General features: G+C 43.3%; 1 protein-coding gene across 4 annotated transcripts in view; it reads left to right on the plus strand.

The window, feature by feature from the left end:
* Positions 1-12,219, plus strand: part of NEDD4L (NEDD4 like E3 ubiquitin protein ligase) — a 78,122-nt gene that overhangs the window by 17,673 nt on the left and 48,230 nt on the right. For 2 of the 4 annotated variants that reach the window (XM_058043233.1, XM_058043234.1), the window contains exons 2-3: positions 2,187-2,260; positions 11,166-11,247. In XM_058043233.1, the coding sequence (XP_057899216.1) occupies positions 2,187-2,260; positions 11,166-11,247 (156 nt within the window). Of the gene's footprint in view, positions 1-2,186; positions 2,261-6,354; positions 6,588-8,701; positions 8,839-11,165; positions 11,248-12,219 lie in introns of those variants that run through there. The other 2 variants (XM_058043236.1, XM_058043235.1) reach the window with 2 other exon arrangements.

The raw sequence follows: 12,219 nt of genomic DNA on the forward strand, positions 1-12,219 counted from the left end.
AGTCTCTTCAGAGAGGGCTGGGTGCAAACTTGCATCAGGTAATTGGTACTCTGTGAGTCTCAGGCTGTGCCCAGCCAGGCAATCCTTTATCTGATTTTTTGGTGGACAATGAGGTGAGATCACCTCACTGTTGCTGTAATCATTTAACTCCATTTTTACCTAGACACAGCACACTTGGAAATAAAGGGCGAAATCGAGATACAAGGAGTCAGCAAAAGTTTATGCATATGGTAGGTTTCATCACTAACTGAGGAGGTGGTTTAATTTTTTTTTAAACATTAAATATATGTGTATGCATATTGAAAATAGGAGCAAACATTTGCAAAAGCACTTGTTCTGCTTGTTAAATTGGAATATTGAGTAGAGGCTGAGAGCCTTCTGGCAGGAGGGAACAGGGTCATAGGTTCTGGGATCCTTAAAGTGGATCTGACCCTTCAGGTATGTTTTTGAGCATCTGTTTAGATCATCTACAACATTATCTTTTGTATCTTGCAGAACTCAGTTAGGGTTCCTCCAGCACTGGGACCTCCTCTTGCATTTTTTCCTCTCTCAAAGATGGTGGGGGGATTGTTTGTTTGTGTTTTTCTGTGATTTCTTTTGAATCGGTTAATATGCAGAGGTGCCCTCGGGAGGAGGAAGATGCCACTCTAGTAAAGTTGATGTTGGACTTTGCTAGAGGGAATCTGAGTAGCACTCAGAAACAACTATTGTTAATATAGAAATAACTATTGCAACTTCCCCTGTAGTTCTACTTCAGTGAGGTCTGAACAGTCTGAGTTTTTGCTTGTTTCTTTTCTATGCTCTCTTCTCTAATTGAAGGAATTATCTTGATCACAATTTGCAAGTTCATTGCCTTTTGTATATTAAAATTGCTCTAGAAAACCGGGCACATGGTACTTAGGAAATATCCACTAACGTGAGTCCATTGGATTGTTCTTTTTCACATGCTGTTTTGTCACCTCTCAGGTAAGCTTTGGGCTCTTTTGGGGAAAAATCCTGTTCCCTAATTAGAAAGTACCTTGTGGTGTTAAGTGCTGCTGGCGACAATACCAAACGCCAGGTTTCCAGGAAGGATTTTTGTCTCAAGTGTTGTTTTGCTGCAGCCCAGCTCCTCAGGCAGGACATGTGCCAGGTTGGGTGGAACTTGCCCTGTAGACAGGTTCAATGGGACTGTTGTTTTCTGATCCTCTCTCTGTCTGTGCCTCCTTCCAGAGGGGTGAGTTGGGCTGCCCAGGTATGGCTTTACTCTGGGGCTGGTCCTGACCTTCCTCACAGTTGGAAAAATCTGTGCCAAGACAGCTGACACGAAGCTGTGTCTGGCTATCAGCTGCCTAAAGCAAACAGACCGGGAGAAACCTGTGGGAAAGTGTAATTGTTTTCTGAACAGGCTTCAAGGAACAGAGTCTCAAGTTACTGTAATTGAATCCAGTATCTTGCAGCTCTGGGAGGCTTATCGGAGGAGAGAAGGTATCACTGATACGGGGGACTGCAGAACCTGTTTCTGTAGAAGACTTTCCAGGTTTCGTTTTGGTGGCCTCTTCCTGTTGCTAAAACGCAGTGAAAAAACCGAGGTGGAAAAAGGCCATTTTTACTGATGTTCCTCAGGCGCTTCATGCAGTGAAGTGATAAACCGAGCATCAGGCTGATGCTCCAGTGATGTGCATCTGCAGGACTTGCCATCTGTCAGTGAATGCTGATTTTGAGCTCTCCACGTACACCAAGGTGGTGACACAGGCTTAAAAAATTCATTGTAAGTATTTCTTTTTAACTGTGAATCCTCGATTTTTTTACACTGCAGACATCTCTCATTACTAAAATGTTATGAATAATTTCCCTTGTGCTTGAAGAGTTTCAGTGTCAATGCAGAATGCATTTGTGGTATATGGATCACTCAGGATGTGAAATAGCCCTGTTCAGCAAATACTCTTCTGCTTTTATTGCTATTATTGTTACAGTATTATTGCTATGATGTTATTACTGTTATCTATTTCTGCTCTGCCTTTATTGAACTCTTAACAGCTCTGACTGGAGTAGAATAGTCCTCACTCAGATAAGCCTTCCAAGAGGTGGTTCTTTTCCAAATCCTCCCTAGGACAGACTCCTGCTATCTGCTAACCTCTTGCCAGCTGCTGATCTGCCAAATGGCATAGAGAATAAATATTAAACCCATTTCTTTTCTGTTGCAGGAGGAGTCTCGAATCCTCAGGGTGAAGGTGGTTTCCGGCATCGATCTGGCCAAGAAGGACATCTTTGGAGCCAGGTGGGTGTTGTGCAGCGCCTGTGATCCTTGGAACATGATCGGCTGGGCAGGGCCAGGGCGCTGCAGGTGCTGGGCATGCACTGGCACAGCTGTCATGCAGCTCTGGCTGCTCCTGCCCGCTCCCTCCCTCCGCTCTGCCAGCCCAGGAAGCAGCTCAGGGCCCAGGCTTGCCGAACCCAGCCAGCTAATAGCTGGGGGACAGACTGCTTCTGAAGCTAAAATGAACCCAAACCCAGTAATTTTTTTTTTTTTGAAGGTTAATTCAGGCTTGACGTTCCTGCTCTCTTAAGCCTAAGCATGACAAAGTGCTCTACTGCAAATGTTCCAATCTACTTAGAAGGGTTTTATCTGTTGGAAATTAGTGGTAGCCAATTTTAGCTTTTATTGAAATGACTAATTTCTTAATGTATGAATGAGCCTCCCTGTGGGTTTTCCTGTATTTATTTAATGATGCTTACAAATTGTTCATTAGCTTGTGTATCTAGCTTAAAACTACATGAAAGCAGCAATTAAAAGTTTAATCAACTTTAGTATTTTGGGTGAAATTTGCAACAAGCGTTCCTTTGGTAGCTGTGTGCAGAATATGGTATGCCAAAGCTTTTTTATTTTCTTTCTCCAAATATGTTGTTTTGAAGAACAGTTTTTGATGCTGACCTAAGCAACATAACTTTTATCTTCCAAAATGCATGAAGTTAAATCCAAATGTAATTAGTACTGAATCCTATTGATGCAGCCGTTAACATATTTTAAGGAAATTGGTCTCAAGATCAGTAGGATTTCCATAAAAACAGAGTTAATAACAGATGCCCTGTATGTGTTTTTAAATTTGTTTGAATCTTTCAAATGAGTTAATGTACAGTGATTTGAAAACACGTTGGCATTGCAGAGCTGTGGCCCCAGCAGCTGCTGTGCCTCTGCATGGCGGAGCTGTGCCGGGCTTCAGACTGGAGCAGAACAGTTACCGTGTTCCTGCCTGACTGTGAAGGATTGGCTGCAAGGTGTACATTGTGTTTTGCATCTCAGTGGGCTGTTCTGCCCGCTTTTAATCAACTTTACCATTATAAAACACTGCCTGTGGGCTTGCAGAGTCTGAAAGCCATTTCCTTCTTGATTACATCTAGGGAAAGTCTCTTACAGTGTAGAGCACTGGAGAAACTTGTACTTCTCTTCTGAGGATTGTAACAGTAAAGAAATCTCAATGCTCTTGAGTTTGATTTTTTGGGCTTCTTTTTGACTTGAGAAATAATTTTAATAGCAAGTAAGGATACCTTGGGACACTCAGGGGAAACCAGCTTGCTCTCCACAGCACCCTGACAGGAAAGTGCTGCCAGGTGGGGGTCAGGGAACAAGGGGCAGGACAGGAGGAGAGGGCTCAGGTTGTGCCAGGGGAGGTTTGGGTTGGGTATTTGGGAAAATGTCTTTCCCAAAAGGGCTGCTCAGCCCTGGCATGGCTGCCCAGGGCAGAGGTGGAGTCCCCATCCTGGAGGGATTTAAAAGCCAGTTAGATGTAGCACTTGGGGACATGGACTTGTGCTGGACTCAGTGATCTGGGAGGGTTTTTCCAACCTCATAGTTTGTTATGATTCCCCTAATAGTTCAGAAATTTATGGAATTACAGTTGCAACGACACAAAGCAACTAGAACGTAGAGTGGATTAGTAAGTGTGAGCACCCTGAGGTGATGGTTAAATGTGGGGCATTTCATCTGCACCTATGCAGGAGGTGGGCACAAGGGGCTGGTTAGTGTAGATATAAGTGGGGATCTGTAACCTGCTTTATATTTTGCTCTGTAAAATTTCAAGTCTGTTATGTGAACTGCAGATTGGGATTTTGTGAATTTAGTGTCAGTTTACATGTGTGAATGTTTGACATTTATTTCCTTCCAACTTCATAATTGAAGTGTCTTAGTAAATTTCATACAAGAATCCAGGTAGTGGCTGAACTTGGATTGTGTGTATCCTGTAAAGATACAGCTGATGGGGTGCCTTGGCTACTGTATTTTGTCTTCTAAATCATGAAGTAAGTGAAAATGTGGCTGTCTGGAAGTTGAAAATGTAAGGTGCTTTTCAGTTAAAATTGCAGATGTTTTCATTGTCAGGGAGCTGTGCTTCTAATGGCGTAGGAGTTAGTTGTGGTTTGCCTCTGGATTTATTGCTTTTACCTGCTCTTTTCTGAAAAGCCCTTTTTCTGGTTTGATTTCATGTGTTCAGGACCCATGATGGAGCTGGGCAAGGCAGGCTCCAGGCTGCTGGTAGGATTGTAAGTCATGCTGTATACTCCTTTTGTGAGCAAGGCTGCTTGAAATGTGTCTGAATTCTTTAATTCATGTATGTTCTGTCACTGTGGTTCATGATGGGAGGAGAGCACATGTGGCTGTGGCTTTGCAAGTGACAGAGATGGCAGATGTTTACCCTGTACTTACTCTTTTAAGTCTGCTATCGCTTTTCTAGTCGGCTTTGAGTTATGGTATGTCTGGTTTTAACTGTTGGAAAACTGTATCTGGAGCTATCTCCTCCAGCATGTGTGCTGCCTTGGAACTGGATTGGCTGACAGCCTGTTTCCCTTCTGGTACCGATGGCTCCCCTGACAAGCAGAGACAAATCCACTGAAGGGAGGTGCTATCATAAATTAATCAAACTATTAAAAAACATTATCTGGCTCCTGAATGCCTCTTCAGCACTTGCACGTGTGCCAGAGGGAGAGTGCTGTGTGCATCCTAGCCGAGGGAGGTCCTGGAGGTGGAACAGATCTGGGACTGAATTCCCGGAGCCACTTGACTAGAGGGCAGCTGCTCAAGTAGGGGAGAGTTCATACTCTGTTGTTGCTTTTTCCTTTTCCTAGCTGCTTTGCGGTGGAAGTTTTTCCAGTGTAGTGGAAATGAAATGTTATTAACACGTGGGAAGGGAAAGAGAGCAGCAAGCACAGGTGGCTCGTGCTTTCCCTGGGGAATGAAGTGTGCTCCCATAAAAGCTGTGGGGTGCAGGGAGTAGCCGGGGGCAGATGCTGAGATGAGTGCAGTCACTGCTGGCTGCAGAGCAGAAATACGCTTGGATAGTCGATAGTTTGTTTGTGAAACGGCAATGTTGATGCTCCTACAGGTGTGTGAAATGAATATTGGGCTGCCCGGTGTGGGCACAGGGTGTCAGAGCATCCTTGACATGGGTGCGGGCTGGCCCGGGCTGTGCCCGGCAGCAGAGGGCGCCCGAGAGTTTCCGCTGCCAACCGGTACCTGCTGGCTTCCGACCAAAGTAGGCTTTCAGGTTTTCCACCAAAATCAGCAGCTTTTTACCCATTCCTACATGTTATGGTCTTTAGGATGCGCTGGGTATATATTTCAGGAGCTTTAAATGGAGAAATGCTGCTTTTTCGAGGATGTGGTCTTGCTACTTAATAAGAGGACTTGGTAATAATTCCTGACAGTTATAATGTCATAGTGAAAAATAATTCTCATCAGATAGTTGCTTAATGGAAAAATTGTACAAATACAGAAACATAAAATGTTTCTTGTTGCTTGAAGAAAGGAAGCTTCTGCATTCAGCTCCTCAGCTTTCCCACCTGCCTGCTGTCTACTGTGAGCTGTGAGATTACCTCAGTCTGATATCTTTAAAAGAAAAAAGGGGCATGTCAATAAAATCATCTAAGGAAAATATTTTGGTCTGAAATATTTAAGGCAGAACTTCTGTGCTGAGCTTTTCCCTTCCAGAATTCAGGTGTCATGGAGTTCTCTCTCCTTTCCCACCCCCGCTGGATTTTGGAACTTGTTAAGGTATTTTGGGAGTGTGAAATGGCATAGGAAGATCTATACATACATCAGCCCCTCAGCTCCAGGGCCTGATGTATGCATATTCTGTTAGAGCATTCATTTAACCTTTGCAAAAAAAAAATGACCTCAGGGAGGAAAAAAACCCCATATTTACACTTCCATCTGTTTTGGAAGATTTAAATATTCTTTATGCTCTGGGAGACTTCCAAGAGAGCAGGAATACAAAAGGAATCCATCTCGTTACTCCTTATTAGAACATAACATGGTAAAGGAAGGTGGAGACACTGGAGGTGGGGTTTGAGGTGTAATTTTTAACTCCTTTTTTCACCCACAGGCACTTCTTCGCGGCTGTCTGTGATGTGAGTCATTATCTCTAGCAGCTCTTTGCTAAAGCCTTGCTACATTTCTGGTAGAGTCAGAAGTGTGAGCCTTTTTTTGCAAAATAAAACACTAGAAGGGAAATGGGAAGTCTGTAAAATGACTCTGGGATTTGGTATGGAAGAATGAGATTTTGGGATGCTTAAGCACAATGGATTGCAAGTTTGACTTTTCGGTGAAGGATAAGGTAAGGTTTTGTTTTCTTTTCAGAAGCTGATGTTCCTGTATCCTTGTGTATTGGACACTTTGTGTCACAGGACATGTGAGGTCAAAATCTTCCTTCTGTTTGAGAAAAACTCTTAATGGCTGTTACTCAGTACAGGCAGAAAGATGAAACCCAGAAGGCTCGTGCTAAAATAAAGGCAGGGAGCAAACACAGCCAGTGTGCTCTGGAGTATTCCTTGTAGTTAATTGCTCTGTATTCTTATTGTACTTCTCCTTACTGTGCAGGATGGGGAAGGTCACTGGGGGAATGGTTATTGGAATAAAATGACAGTGACTTTAAGAGGCTCTGCCTTAGAACGTTGTTTTTACTGCTCTCCATAAAGCTTGGTTAGAAATGTCTCATTATAATTCTCATCTTCTTTGAAGATGCATGTTTCGGGAATTTGTTTCCCTCATCTCTTTGGATTTAAAAGCAACTAAGCAAAACATTGGAATTTAAAAAAATTTTGGAATTTTTAAAGCTAAGTGCATGCACAGCCTTAGTTTCCTCTAAGTATGATAGTATGATTAAATGATTCTGAAAAACATTTCCAGGTTCACAGAATTACCTTTTGTCAAGCATAACCTGCTTTTCAGCCCCGATGTTAACTGCTATCCAAGGGCTCCCATAATTTTGTGGAGACTCCTTGAGATGAATGTTTTTGAAGACAGTGTATGTCACTGATCTGAGTTTGTGAGAGTTTGGTGTTCTTGAAGGCGTGTTGTGTGTAAAAGCACATTTCCCCTGTACAGCCCCCAGTCTGCAGGTTTACCAGAGTGTCCCTGTGCAGCTGGTCGGTCCCTGCAGTGCTGAGTACTGGGCACCTCTGCCCCCAAACCTGCCCACAGGTGGAGGGACCCCCAAAGCAGGCAAGCACAGGGCCCTCAGCCATCCAGTCCTGTGGGGAGGAGGTGGCCTGAGGTCTTCCCTGTTCTTGGCAGAAATCTGAAGGTGCTCATTTTGGGGATTTTTGAAACATTCAACTTCTCTGACTTAGGAGTATGAGAAGGCACATGCCTTCAGGGCTCAGTAAGAGGGGTGTTCTATGTGTACCTGCACTGAGGAGAGTGCAGCTGGGCTGGATGGAGTGAGGGAGTGGGAAAAGGGGATGGATGAAGATTAACTGATAGCCAAATAGTGGTCTCCTCAAGACCAGGGAAAGGATCTGATTGGGATGTGGCTTTGAGAAAGAGGCTTCTCTGCCTTCATGTTGGAGTGTGCTGGTGTTTCTGCAGCCAGAATTACAGGAGCTGCTGATGAATTCTTTCAGATATGTGAGGCAGAAAAGGGGTAGCATAAAGGGAATGGTTCTGTGTTTCTTACAGAAGCAAAATTATCTTGTGCAAGACTGTTCCAAAGGAAACTAGTCGGGCTATTTTGAAATGCAAAGTTTGCCTGCATGTGACAAGCCTGGCGTTCACGCACTTGCATAACAAGTGTTACTAAATTTTATATGTGGGGAGGCGGTTTCAGCTTTTAAAATAAAAATAGAGCCATGTAGGCCTTGGTAGTTCTATTGTTCTTTTACATGTGCCTGTGCTCTCCACCCCCTTCTTTTAGAGCTTAAAATAAGTAAATAATACATCATGTCACTGGCAGAAGCTAGTTTGAGACTTGCTTTCAAAACTGTTTCAAAAGTATAGAGCAAATGCGATTCCAGACTCAAGTGAACAAATGGGACGCTGTTCATTGGCCCCAGTTTCACACTGCTCTAAAGTAATGTGATTTTTAAAGGAGGCTGATCTTCCTCGAGATTTTTTGCTGGAGTTTTTAAGTCATCAGTGCTTTTATTGTCCTCCAGAAGAAGAGCTGGAAGCGTGCCTTTTCATGCTGAGATTCAAATGAAAGATGATAATTATATATCTACAGTTGTAAGAGCTTTAAGAAAATGCCAAATACTGCAAGTTGACAAAACCATGGCAAATACCTAATTCTGGATGTCTGAGGGATTCCTGAGGTCAGGAAAAGGATTTCTTAAAGCCTCAGATTATTTTGATGGCTGTTCTGCAAAGCTCTCTTTGTACTAAGTTGTGATTATGATTAATATAACTTTGATTATTAGCATCATTTTCTTAGGATTCCCTTTTATTCTCTAGAGAACTCTTATCAGCTTCAAGGTTCTCCTGATCTTGGCAGGTGCTGATGTTCTCTTCAGGTTTTGGCCAATCATATTTGCATAGATGAGATTTGGTGCTTTCAATAATTTCCGATTTTGTATGGAGGAGCATTTAAGGTAGGTGTCCACAAATCAACTCACCTTCATCTCCAGCCACTGGTATGATGGGGACTGGGCTCATTTCTCTGTTAAACATAACTTGGTGCTTTGAAATTTCTTTGTTGCCCTACATGTAGGTTTGTTATCACTGTGGCTTCCCTTGGGTCGTCTCTTGCGCTGCATTGGGCAGCTCCCTCTCAGTCTGTCGTGCCCCTGTGTTGGTGCCCCTGTTTGAGTGCTGCCAGTGGAACTCTGGGGATGGGCTGGCCATCTGTAGTGTCCCCAGGCTCCAGCCATGCAGTTCATTTCCTGTGTCCATTTTCTGGTGTTACAGTGATTCTACCAGAACACCGTGTAGATTCCACTTGGACATTTCCTACATTAACAGATTCCTAGCAGTCCATGACTGCCAGTTTGTTGTGCTGCAGGTTTCATTAAGATGGCATTTTAGCACTGTTACTAGTGTAAAAATTGATGTAGAGAAAGTTTTCTACTTGTAGTTTTCTGTTTTGAGACATTTCCACATTGAATCCTCGATCCTCTTCCCCAAGCAAGCCCAGTACTTTTCCTCCAAGTGATCTCTGCAGTGAGCTTTCCCAGCCAGGTGCAGAACTGTTAGTTCCATATGTCAGATACACGATGTTATCTGTGTGAGTGGAAGGGCTTCGTTCTGCTCATCCAGTGTCACTTTCACTCCTAAGCTTTTGCAGCATGCCCTTTTAAATCCCCTTCTGTGCTGCGTTCCCCTGCAAGCTCAGGTCTGCCCCCGGGGGTGGGCAGAGCAGGTGGCTGCAGTGCAGGGCTGTGTGAGACACTTCCACTTGGGGCAGTGTCAGCTTTCCTTGCTCTCCAGATCGTTTTGAGTAAACAAATGCATGTAAGTAAACAGTCTCAAATATCCAGTCCTTTGGGTAAACTCCAACTTCACCTTCAGGACCAAGAGCTTGGCTGCTCAGCTCAGTCTGACTCACTCTGTCCCGCTTTTAGACCAGGCAGAGATGTCAGTAGTCTGTTCAGTAAAGGCAAAATTTCCTTACTGAAATTTGTAATAAACTTGATTGTTCTGTAGTTTTTTAGAATAGAAGAAGATTTTAAAAATAATTTTTGCCACTGTGCCACAGTTTTAATTTTCTGTAGGCAGAAGATTCTTCCAGGGTATTTTAGCACTAAAAAATTGCAGTATTTCTAAGGGTTCCTGAAAAGAGCATTGTCTAGGTATGGATTGATAACCCAAATCTGGGAGGATACCTGTAAATATTAGTATGGTACATTAGGCAATTCAGAGCAGCACCAGCATTTCTTTATAATCACAATGATGCTTTGCTTTCTTCTAAACATTGCTGCTTAATGCTCAACCTAATTGCAGATTAGGTAGATGCATTTGTGTGCATCTACTGATAGGAATAATCAATCCCACAAGACATCTTGTTTATTATTGTTGCCACCTTTGTGGCATTTTGTATTCAATACATGGAACATCCAGTATAATGAACATGCAAGCGCTGCTTGTTCTGTAGTGACACTGTCACAAAATAGTTCCTTAAATTCAAAAAGTATCAGCATTTCAATGACTTGGTTGGTAAATCTGAGTGTCTGGTGGTACTGTCAGTGTCTCTCATTGATGCTTTCAAGAAACCTTGGGTCACCATCCAGCAGAGTGTGCTGCAGCCTTGAGAGGGAAGCACCAGAGCAGGTCAGGGTCCTGGTTTTACTCAGGCACCCATTTTCCCCCCTTCAAGCAGAGACTCTGCTCTGGTTCCACCTCCTGACGTTGTGCCTGTGTGAGGTTCATCTGTTCCTGCATGATGCTCTTTCTCCCAGCTTAGAGCACAGAACCATGGAATGGTTTGTGTTGGAAGGGGCCTTACGGGCCATCCAGTTCCGCCCTCTGCTGAGGGCAGGAACAGCTTCTACTACAGCAGGTTACTCTCTGCCCTGTCTGAATCACTGCTGATACTGTGCAGCTTGGTTTTATGGTTCAAAACAATTATAACCACTGCTTCCAAATACTTCTGTTGCACTTGTGTCAGCCTCCAGGGGTTAGCTGCAGCCAGTCTCTTCCAGGCTCCCATTTTCCCTGCCTGGTTTTAATGGAGTGCCACGGGCATGCTTGTGGGCAGGAGCTGTGTGGGAGAGGGACAGAGCTGCAGGGAATGATCTCTGCTGCTATGGGCAGGGTTTTACATTCAAACACTCATTTTCAATGTGTCAGTAGCTTACCAGAAGACAATTCCACTAGGAGTGTTTGGAGGTTCTGTTGTTACCCAGTTACATGAAAAATTCCTTCTGCAATGCTCTTTGGCTGGACAATTGTAGGCCATTAAATCTGATGTCTTCTTTTACAGTGACCCGTATGTGAAACTTTCCTTGTATGTAGCAGATGAGAACAGAGAACTTGCTCTTGTGCAGACAAAAACTATCAAAAAGGTATGTATATACTCTTTGGAAGGATTAAGAACACTGGAACGCAACTGTATAACATAATGCAGCACTAATTAAAACCATTACATACATGTCTAGCAACTGGATGATGTGCTTGTCTCTGAAGCAAAATCTGAGAACAAGTGCCTGCGCCTCAGTTTGTCTGGCCTGGAGACAGCACCTAATGTTGCATATTGTTCCCTAAAGCTTGGCTGCACCATTCACAGATTCTTTTTGCAAATTCATATTTCATTGGAAGACATGGCAGAAATAAAGGACTGAGAAATGCTGTTTTAATTATCATTTATCTGACTTTCAGCAAAAATGATCATTCTGTTCAAAATTTCCATTTTCAAAGTATTTTCCTAACGTGGAAATTTAAAACAACCAAGTACAGTCGATCTGAGGAATGACTGACTGGCAGTTACATCCTTCAGCTCTGTAACTGTGTCTAACCCTTCACAAGTTTCTCATTTTTCTCCTCGTTTTTGTGTCCCTCAGTTGAATGGGTAACTTTGTGCAGCCCTGCCTTGCAGGAGTGCTTTTGGGACAGCAGAAGGAACTGCAGTGTCCCCTTTTTGTTCACCTTTCCATGTCCTGTATCCTACTGAACTGTGCTTCTGGAATTGCTTCATTACAGCCAAAGGGGTTAAATGCACATTGTTTCCTTACTCTGAAAAAGTGAAGTTACCAGAAGAATATCAGCTTCATGTGGCATGATCTACCCAGGTTAAATTTCTGAGGCTTTTTGTTTCAATTTATCTCCCTCTGTAGTTAATGCAGCTATAAGGTCAGATTAATGCTTTGTGCTTTGTTTTGGAGCTGTGTTTGGAATGCCCTGCTGAAAAAGTTCTCTCTGAGGCAGACAAAACTGTATTTGCTGTTTGCTGGCTTCGGTTCTATAAGTGGTCAGTGCGTTCTTTAAATACCTGCTGGAATTTAAAAGTTCAGATAAAGATTATCCAGTTTCTTCAATTT

Source organism: Melospiza georgiana, chromosome Z (assembly GCF_028018845.1).
Source record: "Melospiza georgiana isolate bMelGeo1 chromosome Z, bMelGeo1.pri, whole genome shotgun sequence".
Lineage (NCBI taxonomy): Eukaryota > Metazoa > Chordata > Aves > Passeriformes > Passerellidae > Melospiza > Melospiza georgiana.